This window comes from Clytia hemisphaerica, unplaced genomic scaffold, assembly GCF_902728285.1.
Source record: "Clytia hemisphaerica strain Z4C2 unplaced genomic scaffold, Clytia hemisphaerica genome assembly, whole genome shotgun sequence".
NCBI lineage: Eukaryota > Metazoa > Cnidaria > Hydrozoa > Leptothecata > Clytiidae > Clytia > Clytia hemisphaerica.
In genome coordinates this window covers 549,151-574,355 of record NW_027104548.1, presented here as the reverse complement: position 1 = coordinate 574,355, position 25,205 = coordinate 549,151, and the positions used below count along the sequence as shown (strand labels likewise).

General features: G+C 35.3%; 1 protein-coding gene across 2 annotated transcripts; it reads right to left on the bottom strand.

The window, feature by feature from the left end:
* Positions 1-6,745: 6,745 nt before the first annotated feature.
* On the bottom strand, positions 6,746-21,199 carry LOC136822731 (uncharacterized). 2 transcript variants are annotated; one of them, XM_067079012.1, is made up of 6 exons: positions 21,181-21,199; positions 20,876-20,971; positions 12,851-13,228; positions 8,298-8,374; positions 7,911-8,069; positions 6,746-7,714 (listed from the first exon to the last, which is right to left on the bottom strand). In XM_067079012.1, the coding sequence occupies exons 4-6, from the start codon at positions 8,308-8,310 to the stop codon at positions 7,449-7,451; spliced, it is 438 nt and encodes a 145-aa protein (XP_066935113.1). In that variant the 5' UTR covers positions 8,311-8,374; positions 12,851-13,228; positions 20,876-20,971; positions 21,181-21,199; the 3' UTR covers positions 6,746-7,448. The 2 variants fall into 2 exon arrangements, with proteins under 2 accessions (XP_066935113.1, XP_066935114.1); XM_067079013.1 differs by lacking the exon at positions 8,298-8,374 and having other exon boundaries at positions 21,181-21,198.
* Positions 21,200-25,205: the final 4,006 nt, after the last annotated feature.

The following is a 25,205-nucleotide window of genomic DNA, read 5'->3' as shown; positions in this document are numbered from 1 at the left end:
GATAAAAATAAAATGTTTTCAAATTGATTCCAACCATCTTCTCTCGTTACGTACATTACCATTTTAAAACAGACCTTTTAAAAGAGACCTTTAGGGGCTGCGATAACGGACTTTTTGAAGGGTCTTATTTCAAATGGAACCATTGGGTCTGGAATAGAAGCATACCTTAACTGGTCTTAAATATCAAAGGAGACCTTTAGGGGCTGCGATAACGGACTTTTTGAAGGGTCTTATTTCAAATGGGACCATTAGGTCTGGAATAGAAGCAGACCTTAATTGGTCTTAAATATCAAATGAGACCTTTAGGGGCTGCGATAACGGACTTTTTGAAGGGTCTTATTTCAAATGAGACCATTGGGTCTGGAATAGAAGCAGACCTTAACTGGTCTTAAATATCAAATGAGACCTTTAGGTGTTGTGATTACGGAGGTCTCGTTTCAAACAAGACCCATGGTTGTCTAAACCCAGACCCTTAAAAGTCTTTTTCAGAACACAAACGTGGTCTTGATGGGCACCACTTTAGGGTCTTATTTGAATCAAGACCCTAGAGTCTGATTTGCAACGAAACCTTTTAGGGGCTGCGATAACGGATCGCTAATTGAGACACCGTATAGGACTCAGGAAAAACCTTTAAAACTGAGAGTGTATAAACCACTTGATACAACTAATATACAAACTACTTGGTAGGTCATTCACTTTAGGGGAGGCCTACATGGATGGAAATAACCATACCTCCTTCAACCACTTTTTTAAGGTCCTGTTAAAACTGATCAGAGCTAGTTCTTATTTTATCCCGGGATATCACCCGAAGAAGTTAGTGACGCTTATTATTTTAAATTATTTTCAATGTCCCTACGCGCAGGCGAAAGGCAAATTTAGATTCTTGCAAAGCTAAACTTGACGAGGCCTACCTAGAAGCCGAAATATCCTTTATAAACGGCAAGAAAAACTCCATGTCTGAATACTTCTCGCATAACTCTCATCGAAATGCATGGAGCCTAGTCAGAGAGCTTAGTGGAAAAAATTCGAAACCCCCCATTCAATTAAAAGGCGGATCCACTGCGAAACGTCTAGATAATTGGCTCAATCATTTTAAAAATCTTCTTGGCAAAAAGCCAATCCTCTCTGAAAATAATTCTCTACCCAGGGAACAAATATCTCCGCCTTTGGACATTCCTCTTTCTCCTTTCACTTTAAAAGAATTAACAAAGGTCCTTTCCCAAACTAAATCTTGTAAAGCTTTCGGTCCAGATAACATTCCACCTATTATCTGGAAAGACGAAAACTTCCACAGTTTCCTTCTTAATCTCTGTAATATCGCGTTCGAAGAAAATGTTTGCACAAATCATTGGCTAAAATCTCATATCATTCCTGTTCCGAAAAAGGGAGACCTCACTCTTGCTACTAACTATCGTGGTATATCTCTTCTTCCAATAGCGGCCAAGATTTACAACAAACTTTTACTCAATAGGATTAGGTCTAAAGTCGAACCCATTCTTCGTAAAAACCAAAATGGTTTTCGTAGTGGGCGCTCCACACTACTATCCCTTCGTCGCATACTTGAAGAAGCCAGGAATTTCAATCTCGACGCTATACTTGTATTTGTTGACTTTAAAAAAGCTTTCGATTCAGTTGATCGAGATAAAATGTTTGATATCCTCTCACTATATGGCATTCCCTTGAAAATCATTAATGCCATCAAGCTTCTTTATACAGACACCAAATCTTCTATCCAGACTACAGACGGCGAGACTGATACTTTTCCCATCTTAGCAGGTATCTTGCAAGGTGATACCCTCGCCCCGTTTCTTTTTATTTTAGTTGTAGATTACATCATGCGTGTTTCTGTTGATAAAATCTCACAATGTGGTTTTCTACTTGAACATAAACTTGGGCCTCGTAGTCCAGCGACTTATCTCACTGATACAGACTTTGCTGATGATATAGCTCTAACCAGTTCTAAGCTTTCAGACGCTCAAAAATTACTAAATGCACTAGAATCGGCTGCAAATTCCATAGGCTTACATCTTAACGAATCAAAAACCGAGTTTTTCAGTCTCAATCCCATTGATCCTTCCGAAAGTATCAGAACTGTTGCAGGAATCAAATTAAAGAAAGTTGACGATTACAAATACTTAGGCTCCTATATTTCGTCATCTGAAAAAGATTTTAAGATTCGCAAAGCACTTACCTGGAGTGCGTGTAACAAACTACACAAAATTTGGACATCTTCTCTTCTTGACTCTAACCTTAAGATTAAAGTTTTTAAATCCACCATAGAACCTATCCTTCTTTATGGTTCGGAAACGTGGTCCTTCACACGTAAATTAGAAAACAACTCGATGGAACATACACACACCTTCTAAGAAGAGTTAAAAATCTTTCCTGGCGCGACCATCCCACTAAAAACACCATCTATGGTTCGATTAAGCCTATCTCAAACATCTTAAAGGCTAGACGTGTTCAGTTTGCTGGTCATTGCCTTCGTGCATCCACAGAAGTCATCTCCTCTCTCTTACTCTGGAAACCCAAGCGGCTGGTTCAAAGATCGAGAAAGTTAACTTTTACTGACGCAGTTAGCAGGGACACTGGACTTCATTATAGTGACCTGGAGACTGTCATGCGCGACCGCGATTCTTGGCGCCAGAGGGTGGAATCCATCATCTCGACCGCGGTCGAAAGATGATGATGATGATGATTATTTTAAAAGCCGAGTTTCAATCAACCACAGCTTTGGCCTATCGATTTGCCAGGATTTTGATGCCCCTATTAATTCATTGTAAATGTAAGAAATTGGCTCGTTGTATATGAAATTCGTTCTCGAACAGTTGAAAATTCAATGAAAACTCGTGCCGTAGCCACTGTAACAGGAACGTGGCAGGAGACAGGAAAATAAGCCAGGAATCCTTTGTTCTTCTTAAGCCAAGAGATAGAGAAACAACGTATAGGAAACTTACTTATATTTGGTTTAGATTGAATCAGCAATTTCGTTTCGCCATTATTGCCAACTGATGGTTACAGCGGTGAAGACTTCGGGAATATTTACTGAGATACGAAACCTTCCATGATGAGCCCTAAAGAGGCAAGAAAGTTCTCGTCTATCATAAAATACAGTAATGCCTAAATCTGAAAATATAGCAAGTTCAGTTCCAGTTTAGTATGTTGTTCCATGTAAAATCATAACTCGATCCTCAAAGCCCAACTTTCCAATTTATTAGGGTATAGGGTCAAAACAGAAGGTGACATGGTTAGAACAGTTAGAGACAGACATCTTTAAACCCAGTTCTACTAGCACAGGAGTACAAAATATGACAACAATAATATAGTTCAAGACTTGCAAACCCCCGTGTTACAAACCTGCCAGGACCCCAGGATTAATTTGAAGTGTGATTCTCATTAGAACTATACTAAAACCTTAACCACCTATTTGTTATCTAATTTTCTAGGTTCATTGGCATCCAGCTAATCATCCCACTGGCCAGAATTCGCCACACATTGACATGCCTTTAGACGGCATGAGCACGAAATTAATTTCATGGCAGAGGTATAAGGTGAGAAAATAGAATTCTCTCATCAGCTTTATTGTCAAAAGGGTTCGAACCCACACCAAAACGAACTGTAATTGCGGTTCAACAATTTCATGAAATTATACAGCAAACATAAATTTAGCTTTAAACCGCAAAAAATGAACACAAGGAAAATCTGCTTTTAAAAATAATGCCATTGACGTCACTGTTGGCTTGTGGAGCGCATAAATGAGCGTTTTATGGACCTCATTAACGGTTTTAATGACTGTCGTTTAAAATTTCGAAAAACAGGGGCAATGAACGGTTAATCAGGAGTACAAAATTTTCAATCTTTTTGTTTGTTTTGTTGCATTGGAGGATAGCAGAAGTATCCACCTTGCGAAATGGAATTAAAATACCATTCTTTCCTGCATTAATATGGACTATTAACTTAATCATTCATATTTACGTCAGCCTCCAGGCTATTGCGGAGACGTTGGGAGAGTAGGAGGTTGTCAACGTCAATAAATACCGTACGGTAGTATGCAAAAACGCACACTTTTTATTTGCAACTGAGCTCGTTTGAGATAACAGTTGATGCAGAGGTTGTAATTCAATTTTGGTTATAGTTTTATGTTTGAAAGACACGGTCTTAAGGCAATTAAAGGATACATTTCATTTGATTCCAACTTCACATTGCAAAAAAATTCGACTAACAATCTTCCCCTCCCACATAATGTTAAACTCCCTATCACTTTTACGTCAGCGAGAACTTTTGCTGTTATCACCAATGTAATTCATTGAAGATTGTGAAATGTTTTAGCTGACATAAGCAAAAAGTTATTGGCCCCATTCCGATCTCGAAACTTCCGTGGAGGAATTGCAAAAAGTTCAACAAGGAACAACCCATTCTTTGACATGGTATGACGTCTGAACACTGCACTATGGTTAAACTCACTTAACATTAATTGTATGTATTAAGTTAACAAAGCCTTTTAGCGAGTTTAACCATGGTACTTGGTTTTAAATCTTATTGGTCGAAAGGTGTACCACATGAATGACATTTGCAGCAAAGAATCGAAAGGAAACAGGTTTAGTAAGGAAAACTAGAATGCATACAACGAGATTAAAAACTTTCAAACCGCCTGTAACAAGATTTATAGCGCCGGAGAAATTCAGGAAAAACAACATGAAGTGAAAGCGAAAGTGAATGTATGTCAAAATACCGCTACTGTACTGTAATTAGCCTGGTAACTTTCTGAGAAGGAGGAGCGAAAAATGTTTCATAAGATCTCCCTGGGCGAATCATAAACATTGTGATGAGCGCCAAAATTTATTGCATATTGAGGAATATAACCAGAAAACAGGTGCAGTCGATCGAATTGCAATAAGCATTGAACTATTTAAGCAACGTAAAAAATTAAGCTTGACAAAAGAACTAATTTTGGGTAGGACTAACTTCTAGCGATTAATTGGTGTCTTCTAGTGTAGAAAAATTTGATATTTGATATAAAATGTGATATTTAGAGCGAAAAACCAACTCTTGTTGTGGATTATTTTGAAAAGTCTATTGGGCAAAAATGGTTTTATTTTCCAAAGACTTTTCCATAATCTTCACCTATTGACCGTACGGTGTATTATCGAGGATTCACTACTAATCTATTTCCAACAAAGCAAGAAAGTCCAAGATTGAAGTTAAGAAATTCCAAGCATATCTTTAAATTCTACTAAACAAGTTATAAAAGGTAGCATCCGCTTAAGTCACCATATTTGGGATGTACTATATAATTTGATTGCTTTCTGTACAGTAATATCGGCGTCGAAAGCGTGTGAATTAAATACAACAGACCATATAGTGGCATGCTAATGAAGACCGGTGAAAGAGGGCTGGACTATACGATAACATACACCTACACAACATTTTTTGACAATCTTTTTTCTTTCAATAGGAAGATATATTATACATTTTTTAGTAATTCTGCATTGAGAACCTTCTAATGGATGATGTCTTCCCCGCTTATGGATTCACATAATTTTTATTTTGGGTTAGTGAAGGTCAGAAAACGTGATTGAAAGGTTATTATATAAGAAATCACAGTTGACTCTTTATTTATTGACTGTGTCTTGACTTGAAAGATGGTCATCTTTTAACCGTCTACCAAGAAAACGAATTATCTTTCTTTTAGAATGTTTATATACATGTAGCACAAATCGGGGAAGCAAGTTAGTGCCCGCTAATCAGAGAAGTTCGCCTTTTTGACTTAGAGTATCCGTTGATTAACGGTTTTACCGTAGAGGGTTTCATTTTTAATCTTTGACTACGATCAGTGGATATTTTTCGAAATTTTTTACATCCGAGTCTACGGAATTTATTTTTAGCTTATAAATATACCCCTTTTGTCATTCTTTCTGTAAATATCTTACTTTAGTTGAGCTTCCCTGAGAAAGAAGGAAACATGAAATCAAAAGAAATGATCGCCGTAATATCTAAACAGATAATAGAGGCGAATTGAATAGTTCATGTCAGTTAGAGGAGCGGCAAATACTTACGTCACAAAAAAGAAATCATGTTACATTTCTGTTCTAATATAATTAAGCAAAATGAAGAAGAATAGAATCTATAGAAATTTACGAAATTCCTGATGCCGTTTTTTCGCCGTCCGTCCGCTTTCTTCAAAAAACAAATATAATTTTGATGAACAATAGGTCAATAGTATTCCTTTGCGCTGGTGTGTCATTTCTTTTGCAACCTAGTAATAGAGAGCATTTGTGAAAAGTGTTTCTCAAAGCAGTGTTTTTGCATTATAATGAACAACACCCACATTAGACCACCCGAATCTTAGAAAATAGGGACCTGCGATGGTTAAAAAAAATCTTCCCTATGAAATGCAGTTATTCCATACAGGTACCGAAATACTTTTCTGAGACATTGCCCGTATTATTGGATAGAGTATAAACTTGTTTGATGAGAATAAACCACTGCAGATTGCAGACAAGGCGAGATGACTTTTTGATATGGATTTTATGCTGAGAATGTGACATATATCAGGATAAACCCTAGATGAAATACCCTTTTTATACTCCGATTAAATTCTGATTGGATAAAGGACAGGCACATTGATATAAATAAAATACGCAACTGATAAAATCATCAAAAATATTTCTGGAAGAGACATTAGTAAGGCGAATAAGATCGAGATCAAAGACAGAAAAATGTCAAAATTTTGATTTAATTTGATTTGAATTATTTTTGTATCTTTGCTAAATTAATTCCTATAAACTAAATCTTTAAAACAGAATTTCATCTTTAATAAATTTGATATTTCAGTTAAATTTCTTTTTCATAATAATTGAAATAATAAATAAATAAATATTTATAATATTTTGTTTTTAGATAATATATACTCTCTCTATCATACATATTCACAAAAAAAATGATATTCGGAAAACCCGATTGATAGGGTCAAGCCAGCTTAACTAGGATTTATGTTTTTAATAATCTTCTATAAAAGTTTGTCATTTTATATACATTGATGTCATTGTAGTTTTCTTTTGTGACTGCAAAACAAAATAACTGGTCTCAAACCAGCGCATCATCAGCAAATTGAAAATTAAAATCTTTGTATTATTTTTCTGGTGGTGATAGCGATCACTCCAAGTAGGTGGCATGTAAAAACCAACCAAGTAAACACATATAGACATTCGAAGTCATTTTTCAAGGAGCATCACTTAAGTATCTCCTCTATTGTTTGATAGAAATTTCAATAAAGTACTTAAAATTCCATCTTATCACTCATCGGTCGAGAGGCGAGCGAGAGAGTCGGTTCCAGTTCTCCGGAAACTAGATGACGGCGCATCATTTCAAAAAATCTTGTTGCTTTTGAAAATTGTTAACACTTTTCCGCCTCCTTTAAGCTCTTGAATTCCTCCGACTCAAGAAATTTACTCAGGGAAATGTCCAACTTGTGTTGGTTTTGGGACGCAACGAGGCTCTGGTGTATCAATATTGTTGAGTTTCAAATCAAACCATTTTCCATTTTCACAGATGTAAACAACTGGTGGTTGGTCTTGCTCGAAACCGATTTGACATTCAACTAAACACATATTGCGTTCCAAAAGTGTCCCTTCGCTGCACACAAAGCGGCCATGTTCTGGTTGCATGACCATTGGGCATTTTGAATGTTCGGGTGCTCCCAAAGAGAAGGCTCCTGTAAAAAAAAAGAAAGATTGATTAAGAAAACAGGTCAATACAATGAAAGGTAAATTACAATAAATTCCGAATAATGAATTGAGAATTTCAGACCAAGGAAGGCTTATTACGAAAACATGTGCTCTTAGATTGTTATTAACAGTTTAGAAGCTTTACAATGATCAAACGAGAGTTTTAATGAAACTTTTTCTTACCTTCCCATTTGAATGCGTACGATTTATGATTTTTCCATTCTTGATTTTTATTTCCAGCGGCTGTGTTAAGCAAATCAAAATTCTGTGGTCGTGATTCGACAATACATCCGTAGATGACAGTGACCATGAGTAAAGTGTAGATTGTTGAACAAGCCATAACTATTGTGTAAAAATGTTGATGATTTTATAACGTAACTGTAGTGTACTAAGTAAGACTCGATCTTAATCAGTCGATTCTTTTTTGTAAGTTGTGATGTCTCAGTGGTAGACTATTGAATAATGCTATGAGATGTATACACTCTTGCCTATTTATACAAGTATGTTGGAGGCGAGAACAAAAGGTTTGTTTAAATGCAAGACAATAACAAGAAAAGAATGACAATTGACCTTTAATGTGCATCCTCTTTAATTAAATAGATAGTGACGTTGACAGACGTTGTCCTCTTCTCTCGGATAACAATGTACTGTTGTAATGAAAAGACGAGCTATTTTTAAAATCGCATACTTTTAATATAGCCTGCTCACTCGCTTGATTCTTTTCTTTAACATAAAACAAATTTGACTATTTTTTGTCGTTGATCAGTAGGTAGGTTGATAAATCAAATAAATTGATAGTGCTCTGCCGTTCCGCTCAAACTCATAATTATATCTTTCTCAGCTGTCTTTAAAATCTATGAAGGAGAGTGTCGCTACATATCATATTCCTTATATAGAATCAGCACTCTCCGTTAGAAATTCAAACTATTATTCAGCAGATCCGGATCTGGCAAAGTCTCCGTGAGAGTTGAGACCGTTAACTTTTTTGTAATTAATACTAAAGGGGATTTAACCCCGTGAAATCTCACGTGGGTCGAATTATCCCCAAATCGGATTATGTATAGGAATCGAAATCAAAAGAAAAAAAAGGTAGCTGTTTATCTAGCAACTGCCGAATAAATAATGACGTATTGTTTAATTGGTATGGTATTTGATAAATAGTCTTAGGGTAGGTCTTGCGCAATTTTGTGATGTCTATTCTGCTTGAGAGTGAGAGGTGACAAAAGTGAGAGATTTTATGAGGAGTTAGAAAATTGAGCAAAAACAACAAATCGAAACTAAAATTTTATGCGATTTTCAAGAGATTCAAGGTCAATGTCATGTGAACTTCTAATAGAAATTATGCTTCGACGACTTTTTTTCTAACATTTCATTAAAAACAAACTAGCAAATCGGTGTAGTTTAAAGAAAGAAATCGACAAATTGTACACCGACAAGAATTCATGGCATTTAATTCATGCTGAACAAGACAAAATATAATGAGTTTTACTACCCCATTCACATCGCATACCACAGAATTTATTTCCCTATAAATACATCATTTAAAATAATCGCTCTCTCAGGGGTTTTTAATTCATTTAAAATCACTCGGTTATGGTATAGTTTTATCCGGTATATAGATGCACAGTTCAAAGGAGTTTTTGTTAATAAATCATCAAGGTTATCTGACAGAGAAAAATACTAACATATTGGAGCTTCACAGTGGTAACTATTAGAATAATAATGCTATCTTTTTTTTTGCAGAGTTTAAAGTAAGTTAGGTTATTATGTTACGTAGATATCCAATCTACGAATACATGCAAATTCGTTTAGTATTTCCGAATAGGTTTAACCTAGACCGAATTTGAATTTGAAAGACGGGGTAAAATATTGGAGGAATTTTATGGCAGATACCCGATAGATATTTCAAATTTGCCATTAACAATGTAAATGAAGAAAAGATGTTATTTGTTTGACATTATTTGCAATTACCATCATTTGTATTATGCGCTGATTAGAAATTACTTCAAAAACAACAGAGTAATTACAATCATAATTTTTTTCACATCAGACACAGAAAATTTGGTATAAATTTAGCTCTTTTATTAACACCATAAAGATGGCTGCTGCATAGGGAGTAACTATGATGGTCATTATGTAGGAGGAGCGGTAGTCACGTGTATCCTTATACATGTTACGATTGGCGTGCCAAGAAAATATGTTGATATTGTATTATTGGGAATACTGTAGAGAATATGTAAGTCAATTCAGAAAAAGGTCTTGGTCGAGATAAAAATGAGAGAGACATACATTGCAGAGGAATAATGTAATTCAATTGGCTAAGAGGAACTTCATACTGATTGGGTATGTGTCATGTGTACTGGGTTGCAGTACGGCGTAATTTGATTTTCACCGGAAACTGTGGAATTTTTAGAGCGGCCATCATGAATTCGTTAAAATAACACTAAACTTCAACAATGTAAATATTTTGTCATATTCTTTCTCACGAAGACTCTGTAAGGAGTACCAACTAGTCAGCAGTGAAGTTGTTCTAAACGGCCGTTGGCCGTTTGAATTTAGGACTTATTTGAGTTTCTCTGACGGTACAACTAGAACAATAAATAACATTTTAAATTTAGATTTTTATTTTATTTGACTTTTGAAATCATAAAGCTGATGGAAAACCTCTAGTAAACAAAGTTTTACTCAGCTGTGCCAAATTATTTTTGATTTTTGAATCAATCGTCAATCAATCAAAAGTACGAGCAACTGATGAAGTCTACCACTAAGCTAACATCATAGTAGCAATATCATACCGCCTTAACTTCCTTTGAATGGAGGCTGATAACCACTGTAACATGTCACGCCATCCATTATTAGTTTTCAAACAAAAAAAAAACTGTAGCGCCAACCTTTTTCCTGTACGTTTGGCTTACAGAAGATAAGAAAGAAAACACTTGAAAAGAAAACTTGTAGTTAGTATTAATAACAGGATGTATTCCATCATATCACACACAAGATATGATTTCCAAAGAGGTATGTGTATGAACCCGAATAAACAATCAAAACATTCAACTTTTTCATCCGGACAAAATCAAAGACCTCAAACGTCAAAACCAAAACAAACCAAAAAGAAATATTAGGAAGAGTTTCTCTTACGCCTCCAAATATCCAGTAGTCAAATTTATTCACATTTAACGTTAATGGCCAGCAAAAATATATTTTTTTGTTTTAATGAATTACTCCGCCTACCTTTTTTGACATTAATTATTATTTCAGATCATTTCAGGTGCCAATATCTTAGGAGTTATATCATATTTACATCAAAATTCACAAAAAACATTTTTGCGAGATAATACATTTTATCAATCAATTAATTTCCATCTAGAAATGCTCCAAGTTGGTACCGACCATCAATTAGATCGTTGATTTCACAATTTCGCTAAAATTACATCAATTTGGCAAAATTTCACAAATAAATCTGATCGATTGCAATTGGTATAAAAGTCACGGAGAACCTCCCTTTTATCCTGGTCAAGCACGTCAGAAGATTCCACAATTCATTGCTCAATCAAAATAGAAAAATTATTAATCATACAATTATCAGAAAGAATTGATAAAAAATTATGCGATTGATTCTTATGCAAATTTAAAATTCATTCAAAATTTTCAAGGTTCTAGGACTAAATTTAGGACTTTTTAACCATTCCATCTGAAAAGACCTCAAATTTCAGGAAGCCAAAAATTAAAATGCAGTAGACTTTAGACAATGCTCGCATAGTGTTAAAAAACTAATCGAGGGGGTAATATATCTTGATTAGTTTCAAAATGTGGCACTTCCAACCCAATAGTATTTTAATTTTGTATCGATACAGTAACGTTTGATCTTGATCTAATAACTTGGTGTTAAAGAAATGGCATAGGACAATGAAACTGGTTACTTAAAAACACATAGATTCAAGGTTTCTTTCCAAAAGTTCTGATCTAGACAGAATTAAAAAGATACATTTCACCTGTACAGATTGAAACGAGACATTAAAAGCCTGCAAATCCAACTTAATCACTTGTATGACATTCTTCGAAAGTTTGGTTAATTACTCCAACTGATTGTCCACTTTTAAATATTAGTCATATTAATTATTTTGGTGTGGTATTAAAATATGCTCCAGGAAACGCACCCTACTGTAATTGGGGAATAATTTTCTTGGTTTTAAGCTTCTGATTGTATACAAATTTGAAAGAATGTCGAAATATTGCGATGAAATACTGACAACGACGTACAAAGGAATGCATGACACGGCGTGACCAATTCAAACCCTTTTCCAACCATACTTACGCCTTTGACGTGTATTCTCATGACATTTTTTAGCTGCTTTGTTTCAAATGTTTTGAGGTTTTGAAACAGGAAGGCCTGTAAATTGTTTATTTTTCAAACGATTTCAAAATTTATGCTAAACATTCATTATTGATTTGCAATTTGATTTCTCCCTGATTGCTGCAGCTTCATATTTTGTCTCGTACTCAATTTCGATGAAAAAGAGCTCGTGTTGCAATATCACAAATAAACACATGAGAGCTTCCAACGCCTTGAGTCAAGCTTCCTTGATGCCTATCCGAATTGGCGCTTGTATGAGGTATTATAAAGTATGAACAACACCTTTACAACAAAAGGACAACCACTAGAAGAAAGAATCAAGGGAAGAACAATGGAACGCCATGAGAAGAACGGGCGGAAAAGTGAATGAAGAATGTCCGAAAGGGTTGCCAACACAACAAAACTCCCACGTTTCTGGTGCAATTTGTTATGTATGAGCGACGCCAATGATGAAAAATTGGCTGGTAGGAAATGTGAAGAGCAATGTTTTAATGCAATAGTTATGCAAGAGAAAGAAGATTCAGGTGGATGAGTTTTATCATGATGGCCGTGACTGTGATTGTGAAAATTACACATAGTTGATCATTATATCTTTGATCTTCATATCGTTATTAAGTGAAGTTAGGGACTTAGTAAAATTACAGTACATACAGTTGACACTCTATAATTCGATTTTCAGGGGACATTGAATTTTCATCGAAAAGTGGAGCGTATCGAATAGAACGTAATATCAATAGATAGTGTCAACTGTTATTCTAAAAATTCTTACCTTGTAATTTTTACTGTGTCTTTTCTAGTAAGGGTTGGTTGGATCACCAGCGATGAGTGATTCAATAAATATTGCAAGGTACCAGAAAACGTTCCAAGTTTTGTTTCGTAAATCTTTTCGTCGTTTTGTTTTGAAAGTATATAATAAAACGAGGTGCGATGGGAGAGTTTAAAGTGGGTACTTCACCAAATGTTGCCAGCACTCAAAATTCCCTTCAAATTACTACTTGTCAGTCACCATCAGATTGGCACAATGAATCCTTTGTCAAAAATTGAGGGACGGTTTTAATAGTGCATCCAGAAGTCTTGGCGAAAGTGGGCGTGTCTTGTTTTTCAGCTGATGCTTACCAACAATGCTGGTATAAGTGTTTCCCCTCTCCTGTAAATGAAGTAGATTTTTAGTATACTAAAAATACGAATCTACAGGCTTTTTATACTAGATTTTTATCAATTTCTTGAGTAAAATAGATTTCGAAATTCAAATTTACCATCCTTAAAAGCAAATAAGGAAATTAGACAAATTTTGGTTTAGGATTGAAGCAGCTGGTGTGGTTTGTTTTTCTACCAGCAGCTACAAAATACGTTGCGAAATGCAAATAAATCCAAAAGACTGGAAAAAGGGCTTTCTATCTAGACCACTTACAATAGAAAAATCAAGAGATAGGAATCGTTTAGTAAAATAACTTGAATATAACCATAAAACTTGTTTGGCAACTAATTTTAGAAAGCAGTGGTAAAAATATTTGCCTTATCTAACTGTCTCATCTCTCCCACCCTTATTATTTTAGTCTGAGACCCAACAAAAAATAGACTGTCTGGTAAGGTAGCTCTCTCTTCAACGAATTATATGCAATTACTAATAAAATTTGTAGAGGAGAATTTTGGCTAAATCTTTAAAAATGTTTTAAAGATTTTAACATTATGATTGTTAAACTGAAGTCCAAAAAATACAGACTAAATTGAATCTAAGATGCTTGATAGAAAAAAGCAAAAAAGTGTACGTGGTATAAATACGAGGGCCTCGATCTCAAAATACACTACGAGCTCTTAAGAAATTACTTGAGAACTTGAAAAATTGAAATAAGTGCATTCAAATGTTCAATTAAACAATCCGTATTCTAGTGAATTTTATTTTGTGACCTTGAACGACCTGACGAAAGGGAAAAAATATCTTAAGAATTGTTTGTTGGATTAAAGTTAAAAATAAAATCAGGATTTTCCCTCCAAACATCCCCAGACCTTACATAGTATCCGATTGCGACTCGGAAAGCAGCTCTCACTTTACCCTCTCCTCCTCTCACAAACAAGAAGGAGTTGACAGTTTTATCTGCTTTATAGACAACTTCACACGAGCATGTCTGATGTCGAAAGTATCCTCTTCGAAGTCTTCAAACTGTTTATCGAGTGGGCGTTGATATACAGAAGTGATTTCAATCGCAAGTTAAGTTTCTCTTTAATTATAGAATGATGGTTAAACTAATTAATGACCAATGGTGGTAAAATGGAAAATGATGGCGGGAAAGACACAAAATCTTGAAAGTCTGCACTTGTTTTCTGAGATATCATCCCTACTGGAAAGAGAAATCTCAACAGACTGAGGACTCTGTCTTTGAGAAATCGGAGAGATATTTTGCTTTTTTTCTCGTGAATGTTAAACTTGATGTGTTCCATTCTGAAATTTTGTTGTTCGACCAAATACAATAACTACTTAAATGGGTTTTGATTGAAATAATCCACGGGGCGAGCCAAGATATGAAGCCGTCAATAAAATAAACATGCTAAGTGACTCTCCTTCTTAATTCTATTTCACTTGATAGCTACAACAACCTTAGCCTAAAATATTATAATCCCCTTCTATGAAGTGCCCAGACAAACAATGATTTTCTTCACAAAAATGAATGCATGTATCAGACCACCTAAATTGGCGACGACAAAATTTCAATGAAGCTCTGGAATTCCAGTGGAACAAAAAAAAACGCTACACCCTTTTGGAGCAAAGTGCAGTGTCATCAGAAAAGGTATTCTGTTTCGGATTTGACTCTTGTGGACTTCGCTCAAATAGATTGTATCTTATCAGTATCTCTTATTAATTAAGCAAATCTATGCTTACACAAATGCGTGCTCCTTACCAGTGGCACGCGAGTCAAAAATGGAACCCTTTTAAATGTTTACTTTAAGGAGAAAATGCTTCCCACCTACATAAGTAAAGATCATTTCCTTTTAGTATAAACACTCCTCCTACTAAATGGATTAGGGAGTATCAGCCTTATGGTCACGAAGGTTTGAAAAAGGGACCTCAGTTATTATCCCGTGCTGTCTCGAAATAGAGGAGCGTTTAACTGTTATTAAACTTTGACGATTAGACTTTGAACAGCATTTCGTCGATAAGTCTAAAATTTAGTCAATTGTGAATGACATCATTGAAGTTACAAATTAACAAGCAAAATACAAAATGTTTCTACCGAATGTAGAATTCTAGCGAATGATCACGCCCGTCTCTTCGACAGTCGACGACAAGCCTACTTTCATAGGATTTCCACTACCTCGAGTTTTATCAAAGTTTATTCAATAATTCTGATGGTGGATTGCCACGCTAAAGTTTTAAAGAAGCGGGCTATCCAATCCATTGAGTTTAAGGCTCCGAAGGGGCTACAGAGAAAACTCATGTATGGGGAATGAAGCCACTTATGCCTATCTTGCTTGAGAAAAGTCAGAGGTTTCGCTCTAGCCCTTAGTGCTTTAAAATCAATGATTTTAAATCAGTCAATTTTCAATTAAGCAATTTGTTTCAAACAACACCAGTTTGCAAACTGCTCGCAATTATTGCTGCCTAAAATAGAATGTTTTTCTTGTATTTAGAGTCAACAAAGCATCCGTGATGTCTCTAAAACTTTTCACTCTAAACCATAGTGAGACGAGACTTGCGTGACGCGACGTTTGCATGCCCTAGTCTACTGACCTATACCTATCCATGAAAGATCACACGAATCAGCGTTTCAGCTCACGGAAATTATTACGTAATAAGTCTAGTCTAAACATGGAATTTTAATGAAAGAAGAGAAGTAAAGATAAACAGAAATTTGTACGGTAGCGTCTAGCAAGTTAGAAAACTGAATTTAAAAGAGAGTAGGGAATGACCATTGAGTTTGAAACCCGAAGGGCTAGAGTAGAATCTCTAACCTTTCACAGGCAAGAAAAAGTGAAGCCACTTATTACGCGCCGCAATGATGACGACGGATTGTATCTATAGTGGTTCCTTTGTTTTTGAGGACTGCATTTCCTGAAATCTAGCGATAGATTTTACTTTCAATCCGGCGTTTGTGTAAAAACCACGCGCAGGCGTTCTGGATGGGAAGCAAAGTGGCTTCATTTCCCATCTAGGAGTCTCGAGTCTAGCCCTTCGGGAAGTCAATGGGTATGACAGTATCACATACTGAATGGCATTAACTTATAGTTTTAATGATAATTTATAGTTAGTTTATACAAACTAATATTACCCCATAACAATCATCATATTATCATATCACAATGCGGTAGGGTAGGGTCGGAGTGAGAGAACGAACAAAAATAGGCTTTTTGAAAAGTATATTTTTTGAATTCGTTTATCATTTACTGTGTAAGGAGGCAGAATTGACTGTTGATCAGACTTTTCGCTTTGCGATTTATTGTTTGACAACATTCTTTCGAAATTCTATGATTTCAACTCAAAAATGGGTTCGGTTTAGTAAGAGGTTTATAGTGAAAGAAACCTCAGTGGTCTTTATATTACTCACAAAATAAACTAACTTCTCTGTCAAAAAAGTCAACCAAAATCTTCGAACACTTGTAAAAGAAGACAGACGAAAGAGCATACCATGATGAGAGGTCTGTACTGTTCCTTTTCAAGAGTTTCTAGGTGTTCTAATGTAGCAAAAAAGTTATTTTCTTTAAAAACAAAACTATTTTTGAGAATCAGACGCATTCAATGTAAATTAACAAAAAGTTTAAAAAAAACTTCCCTTGAACTCAGTTTTCTCGGCATAGATTTTCGCGGTTGATTCCAAAACGTAAGCATGTGGTTACAGGTGCAAGGGTGATAGGAGCACTAGTTATTGTAAAAAAGGTCTTAAAGTGAGAAACTTTGATTTTGGTTGTATTAAGTAGGTTGATTCGGTAATTTCTCATTGAGGGTAGAAAACGGACTACATATCAGATGATACCAATATAAATAAGCGTTCTAACATTCCTGCATTCCAATTACACTTTGGCATCTATAATATCATTAATCCGTAGATTTCATGGTATAATAATTTGGAATTAAGCAATTTGAAATGCTCGATGACGTGTGTTCATGATGATGTCATCGAATAGCCGATCGATCGATTTCACTTTTAAACATAACAATCGAATGATGAAGAGTTGTTAAAAATTTTACAAAAATTAGTCATTAGTTTTAGTTAGACTTTTCCTGCAAAAGACTATGTTAGAATCCCAAACATCTCCAGGCAAGGTTTTAGGGAAGTTTGATTATGGACTTTCTACCCTCAATGATATTTACAAGGTTATTAGATTATTTCTTTTTGACAAATTAGCGAACTATTTTAGCTGAAATACATAGTCATTTGATTTCAAGCCAAATCCATTAAATTCAAAAAGGTATTTTTTCCTCATTAAATCAGCAATGATTGAAACGTTAGCAGACATCATTAAACAGCTAAGTTATCGATTACACAGCCCATAAGTATTTGCAAACGATTCAAAATTTGTGCACGCAGATAGCTTGTTAACCATACTAATGTACACCCACGTCTCTTTATACGTGGCCCAAAGAATTAAGTCATGCCATACATAGATTCTTTTCAATTTTAAAGGTTAAAGGTATAATTAAATGGGTTAAGATATCTGGCTTAAAGATTCCTATCCCTGAGCAAAGCCTCTTACTCTCCTGTGATTATAATTGTAGGGGGGGGGTGGTTAACTTTGCAATTCTTCGGAAAAAAACACCCCAATAGCATTTTATAATGAGGGGGGTCATTTTATTTATGAGATTTTCCTGAAATATGCCAAAACCTTCATTTTACTAGGTTTTTTTTCGAATATCACCCCAAAATCACTAATATTGACCCCCTCTCCCCAATTTTATGGTTTTTCTCCCAGAGTACCAACCACCTACAATTAAGCACAGAAGAGTAGCAATATTATGCCTAATATTTTATTCCAAACTCGACAACTTTAAATATTGTTTCTTGCTAAGTCTAAAAGTTATAGCTTTGAATATCTAAACAAAATCGGAATTTTTGGCTCATCTCAAATCATCCAGTTATTCCTTTTAGAAGGTTCCTTCTTAAACCTTTAACACAGCTTAAAGTAACAAAATAATCTTTAACAATACACTAAACTTTCATGAGAAAGGAAGCATGTTCCTGGGCCCACTATTAAGACTGGCAAATGAAGAGAAGTGAAGTGCCTTTGAATCTTTGATGGAATGGGTAGAAGATGTCATATCATTATTTGGAATAAAAGTTGATTAGAAAAGATAAGTTACGCTGTTTTCCAGAAACTAACAATTTTGGCACAAATAGAATGATATTTTTGCTAAGGGGCTGCTAACACGACCGGGAATTAATAGTAATTCAACATTTTAATGGCTCGGAAAATTAGAATAATGCAACATTTTTTAAAAACAGTTCCTGAAAGGGAGGTTCCACATTCCGTTCAAGAAGCCATTTATTTCCCATTGTCAAAACACGTGAGCCGTGTGTTTTTCAAACAAAATTTCTAAATGCAGGGCAACAACTTAACGCTTCACTTTTTCTTGCTTGAGAAAGGTTGAAGATGCCACCTTCGGGGCTCCAAACTTAATTGGGAAAATTCACTTGAGTTCTAAAAAATGAGCCTTGTCAAAAATCAATTTTAAGAAAAAGTTTTCTCGACCTTGTCAGACAACATTTCGACGAAAATTGGATCCTGAAATACAATTTTTGACCACAAAGGACGAAATTTGGACCTGTTGGACGCAAAACAGAGACATCCTAATATGGCTAATATGGCGGTAAATATTACCTAAACGATAAGGTATCATCTCATAACGAATCTAAGTATAGAACGATTTTCCTAATATTGTGCAATAATGCAAGAGCATTTCAAATTCTTCATTCGTGACAAGAACTTGGAATTCCATTTAGAGAGATGATGATTAAGAAATGGACTGTGTTCAATTAAGGGCATTTTTCGACTTTGAGCGCTTCCAAAAGTTATCAAATGCAAGTATAATCATCCACCGAATAAATAAAATCAGTATACGTGATCGTTTTTTACTATGCTAAAATCAACGATTAAGTACGTGAGATTGGAGCCTGGATTTTACCCATCTATTCTTTTATGAAAGCAAAAAAGATCTCTTTCTAATCGTGCAGGTACAACGAAACGGAGTAGAATGAATAACTTCACAATAAATAGTTGTCTATTTTCTAACAAAACCACTATAGCCTACCCTGCTTCGAACAGGGCGACAGGTGGACTTCTTTGACAGCAGGGCCCACGCTTTGAATTTGAAAGTGCGGGGTAATGAATATAGAGTCTAAGGAGGCGCAACCATAGTTTGCTTACTTTGCAAAAAAGTGGGGGAGGGCAGGGCAGGGCCTCCCGCCTGCGTGGGCCCTGAACAGGGTCATTTTTATTATGGTTAAACCGTTTTTTTATTCTGCAGGTGTGAAACATGCTGTCAAAGTATAAGACTTTAAAGCTAAAAATAGCTATTCAGCATCAATTCTGAAGACGACGAATGAAAAACGATGACCGAGTCGATAAAAAAATCACTCATACCGATAAGCATTCGCTGATTTGTTTTAGATTGTAAGGAAGCGCGTAAAAAAATGAAAATCGTAGTCATTAGCATAAATTTTTGACACGTGCAAGGAAGATTTTGCAATATGTGTACTGAGCACAAAATTATCATCTCCCTAATGTAGTTAAATAGCTTCCCCATAGAAATAAAGGCTGCTATTTAGAGTTATTCATCGTTATTCAGCGTTCAATTTTAATAGCCATTTTTATATGTTATCTCTATACTCGATCATGTTAAAATCATTTTCTAGACCATCGACTTTTGAAGACTCAAGGACTCTTGTATGCAAATACAGTTGACTCTCTATAATCCGATCTTCAAGGAACCGAAGAACTTTCTTCGAATTATAGAACGATTCGGGTAACGGAGAGTATTTTCAACAACTTTACAGGATCAATCTTTTGAGTTCGATTTACAGAAAGATTCGAATAATAGAGGTAAGAATTAGAGAGAGTTGACATATTCTATAGGAAATATTGTCACTGGAACAATGTAGTAGTATGAAGTTCAAAACAAAGTTTTACGTTTTCATTTCCAAAGAATCTTTTCCGTACGTCAAACTTGGGAGAGCAAACCGGAAAAACAAAACGTCACTAAGCAAAAAGGGTGCTTCCGGTAAGATCAAAAGGACCTAAAGTACAAGCCCAACATCAAAAGAAGTTGATAAGAATGACCGCTTAAAGATAAAATCCATGGATTTCAATGATATTGAGCCTGGTGAGTGGGCTTTTTTCTGACGTGAAATCAATACAACGGATCTAAGTGACGTAATCTCAAGATGAGTTCAACAGCAAAAAAATCCTTGCTTTGATTGAAGGGTGTGTTTCGGCGGTAAAAAGCCTCAGGTTGATACGACTGTAGACTTACTGTCTAGCGGAACAAGCTTTTGGGAAAGTTCTTCAAAAAATGACGTCTAAACAGCCAGAGTAATTGGCTTTCTGGCGTACGTTTAGAAGAACAATGACGTGCTCTCTCAATTGGAGTGCAATTATCGGCCTTCTGTTCTTTAAAATTAGACATTGCTAGAAATTTCTGGAAAGTTTTCTCCAAAAATCATTAAAAACTCTAAAACGACCTTTTCACCTTTGAAACTGCTATATTTTTTCCTTTCTTTTGCGTTGTTTAGCTTTGAATTGTTAAGAGAGAACACTTCTTTCACTAAGGGGCTAATACGATAAAAACGATCTAGGATATCCTTACTCCAGCTTGTGCATTAACCATTCGGCAAAAATTACGGTGTCATCAAAGTACATTTTGCATGAATCGACTTGTTCCATCCAGACGGGAAAACATAGACTAAAAATAACAGAAAATGTTGAAATGAATACAAAAAATGCTTCCCTTTTAGTGCCTTTAATCTAGTCCTGTCACCGGGCAAAATTGAATTTCGCAATGTAACCAACTTTTTGCCGGACACGTCAAAATTCCTATATCACCTGTTCAAGGTTTGTTGCTATGACGACAGTATAGAAATAATAAAGCTGTCTTTTTATCACATTACTTACCGCATGGATTATTACATGAACCCACCTTTTGAACCGAATCCTAAATAAAGAAAACACAAAAGATAATTAATTACTGTTCAGTACTTTCTTCCTGTAATGGGAAAGTTCGGGGTTAATAAAGACAAGAAATCCATAAATAGTAATCTTTAGCTTAGGCATTTTTAGGGGCGAGTAGGTGTTCTTACACTCATCGGATGTAACAGGGCGTAACAGGGCGGATCCATTTCACCAGAGAAGCTCTTCACCTTTTATTAATTCAATCTAACTTTAAAGACTTTATAACTCAAGAATTAAGGAAAATTAATAATCATTCGAATTATGGAAAGTTCAACAGAGGTAAATAGTTTAGAAGTTTCTCTCAAGGCAGTCTGTGCCACTAACTCGATCGGGAAGATTCTTCCGAACTGGGGAAAACCTTCCCGAACGGGAAATTAACTTGACACCCAAACGCGTAATGAATGAGTAAGAGTTAAAAACAGACTTCCAGGTCGGGAAGGAGCGGGAAAAAGTTGAAAATAAGGAAAACTCGATCGGGTTGGAACTTCCCGTTTGGGAAGTTTACGCAGTTTTTTCACAATTTAACAAGATTTCTACGGTAAAGTTTATTTTTCTTTCGGTGAAAAACCTTAAAATTTGATACTTTTTCACCTCCAAAAAGTTTAAACTTTCGCCGGTCATCGTACAGCTTCGCAAAAGATTCCGGCAATTTTTAATTTTCCAAAGAGGAAGAATCTTCCCAAACGGGCAAAAAAGTTCTTCCCGTTCGGGGAAGGTTCTTCTCATTTCGGAAGAATCTTCCCGATCGAGTTAGTAGCACAGACTGTCAAGGGACCAGAAAACTTTTTTCTGTTATGAATTTTTCCAGTTAAAAATCAACAGTCAACATTGATCAAGTCAAGATTCTCTTCAATTAGAACTTTTCTTTACTTAGCCGTGGAATTCCGAAATTCAACTCTTATACCCCAGACTAAAAAGGGGATATTTTACCTTCCTCTGAATGAAAGTCTTTTCTGCTGTCTTTGTATACCATGGACGAATGAATCAGAGTCATTGAATCCCCTGTCTTATTGGTCTTCATTTCTACCAGGTGCGTGATGAGTTTCCGAAGTTTTTTTTGAGCTTCCTCTATATACGACTGTCGAATTTTCATCGCAGCGTCAAAGGAACTAAAATTTTGCTGTATTTATCGGCTAGCTTATTAAGCAGTTGGTTTATTCGTCATTTTTTGGATATTTAACACAAATTCTAGCCGCATTCACAAGTTTGACATATATTTTCCTTTTCATAGTTGTTATTTTACCGTGCTGTTGACCCTAACGCCGCACCCTACGGTCGTGTATAAATTACATTTAAGAAACATTTCAGTTCTTTGATGGGTCATCCAATAGTTTCAAAATTCAAACTGACGTTCGCTGGAATAATACTGTAAAAAAGTTCAGACGCCGGGAATGTATTTGGAAAAACCGTCTTCTGGTAAAGAAAACGTAGCATTTTATGATGGATTTTGACCAGAATTGACGGAGAAAAAGTAGGTGTTGTTATCGCTTACCAGACAGCACTTAGGTAGTAGAATCAAAGCAATGGAGTTCATTGATATGATAAGAGACGGTAGGTAGAACCAGCAAAAAGCTACCACAAGGCATTTATAATTTCGCAATTTACCCGCATACAAAAATCACTTACATCACTTAACACAATTATCTTTTTATCTTCATTTTTTCTTGCAAATTCTTTGTCGGAATACGGTTCAGTGAGAATTTGCCAGCAGACATTTTGGTATGAAGCCACACGCAGTCACACAACGACAACCAGATCCTGAAAAATTGAGATAAAAACCACATCCATGTTCAATTTTGAATGAATTAAATACACTTATCCTTGCCAATACCTTTTCTGCTGGTTCCTTTCCTTCTTTTCCGTTAATTCATTTTTCAGATTTCTAGCTCTAAAATTTAGTGTACGTTGAAAGTGAGGGGAATCTATTTTGATGATTTTCCTTTACCTGCGAACAGTGGAAATGAACCAAAAGAGAGCAAAAAGAGGAATTATAATCTTCATATGAAGATGGGCCAGTAATAAGAAAACTTTTTAACAATTATCCAAATGAAAACGAACAGACTTATATGCTAGAAGATGCTAAAACAGTTTGGAGAGCCCCACAAACTTTCACCCGCACAATCAAGGACAGTAAAAGTGTTGTTTTACCATCAGTCTCAGTCGGTTGGGATCCAGACAAATTGAAAACTAAACATCTTCGCAGCAGAAAACACACCATACCTAGAGGGAGGTAACGAAGACTTTTGTAAAACAAAGCCCTTTCAATTTTGTATATCAGACATTTCCTTAAGAAAGTATTCATAATTTTCACCGCTAATCAAATGATATTGAATTATTTGATAAAACCCAGCTAAAGGAGAAAAACCTCAACTATTACTTACAATACTAAGGAAATTGGCGTTTTCAAATCCCACTCATTCAAATTGGGTTTCGGATAAATCACCCACATTACATTTAGAAATTACATAGACATATAGACTATCCTCAATTAAAGAAGCTGAGCTTTAGTAGAGTTTCGATTCTGCAAATTACTACTAAGGTGCCTTATGATATTGGGCGTGCGACAATAGAAGAAGTGCGATTATCTATTTGTAAAGAAACGAGGATAGGACGTGGGTATAGAGGCCACCACTTTTTTCATTAGTCTTAGTAACAAAACAAACACAATTCGTTGCCATGCTAACCCTGGCCAAAAGAGGATGGAAGTGCTACATACTACTAAAGAAGGAATGGAAAAATTCTTACTATCAACGACCATCAAGAAAAGTGATCTCTTAAAAACGGAAAATCATAATGCTAATAAGCTTCCTGGTAGCTTTAGATAGCTTATCTGATTTCAGGGAGGGGGGTATTTCATCGAAGTTTCAGAATCGGATCGGAACGTAATTCTCTATTTCAGATTGTACCACCTTAAAACCGTATATTCCCTTAAAAGCTACAAAGGTGCACTTTGGGCTCTCTTAGCCACTAAACTTAATTTAATTTGTATTAATTCACTTTTTTACAACCTCTTATAAATGTACTTTCATGAAATACCTAATTTCGAGAATTTCCATTATTTTTTTTTAAAGAAACTAGTTTACCAAGCAGCCATGTTTCTTAAGAAATCGGCATTTTGAGTTCATTCTCAGCCTCAGCATGTTTCTTAAATGTTTCTTAGTTTTTAGGCATTCTGAGCCTCATGTTTCTTAAAAGTGTGTTTCTTAAAAAAAAAAAAACGTGTATCGCAAAGTGACGTAGAATTCAAAGTTATTCAAAATTTTATCAAAATTCCCCTAAGTTTTTCAGACCCAGAGATTACGACTTTCTCAAAACATGTTCAGATTACATACCAAAATGTCACAAATTTGATGGATATATAGAAAAACATTAGTACCATACGTCAAAAATGAAGTCAATAAAAACTTTGACCCTTCAAATCCGTTTTTGACAAAAGTCAATGTCTGTAGGTTTAAAGGTGTAATAGTGTAAGTTTTCTAAGGGGTATTTTGATTTTAACGTACAGTTTGGAAAATATTTAGGTATAAATGATCTAATTGTAACATTAGTAACTTTGTAGTGAATCACTGTTCAAAATTTAAGACCAAAAGGGCTATTTTATAAAAAGTTATTTGAGTAAATTTTCATATAGAGGGTACCTCTATTTTTTGTAGGTTTTAAGGGGTATCCACTGGTAGCCAGGATTTAGTTTTGATAATACTGTTGTAAGAAAACCATGTTTTACCTATACAGCCTTTCTTAGCTGGTAAATGCCTTAACTATGAAGGCTTATTGTAATTCCTAGGCTTCATCGTTTCAACGAGCACAAAACTACTATCTAATTCGAAATCTATTGAAAATGACAGCTTTTGTCTCCACTGCAGATTATATTGAGACAGGCTTTATCAACGCAATCCAAGAACGCCAAAAGGTTAAGATATTACGCCCTCTCTAATTATACCCGCGTATGCCGTTGAGAAAAAAATTAA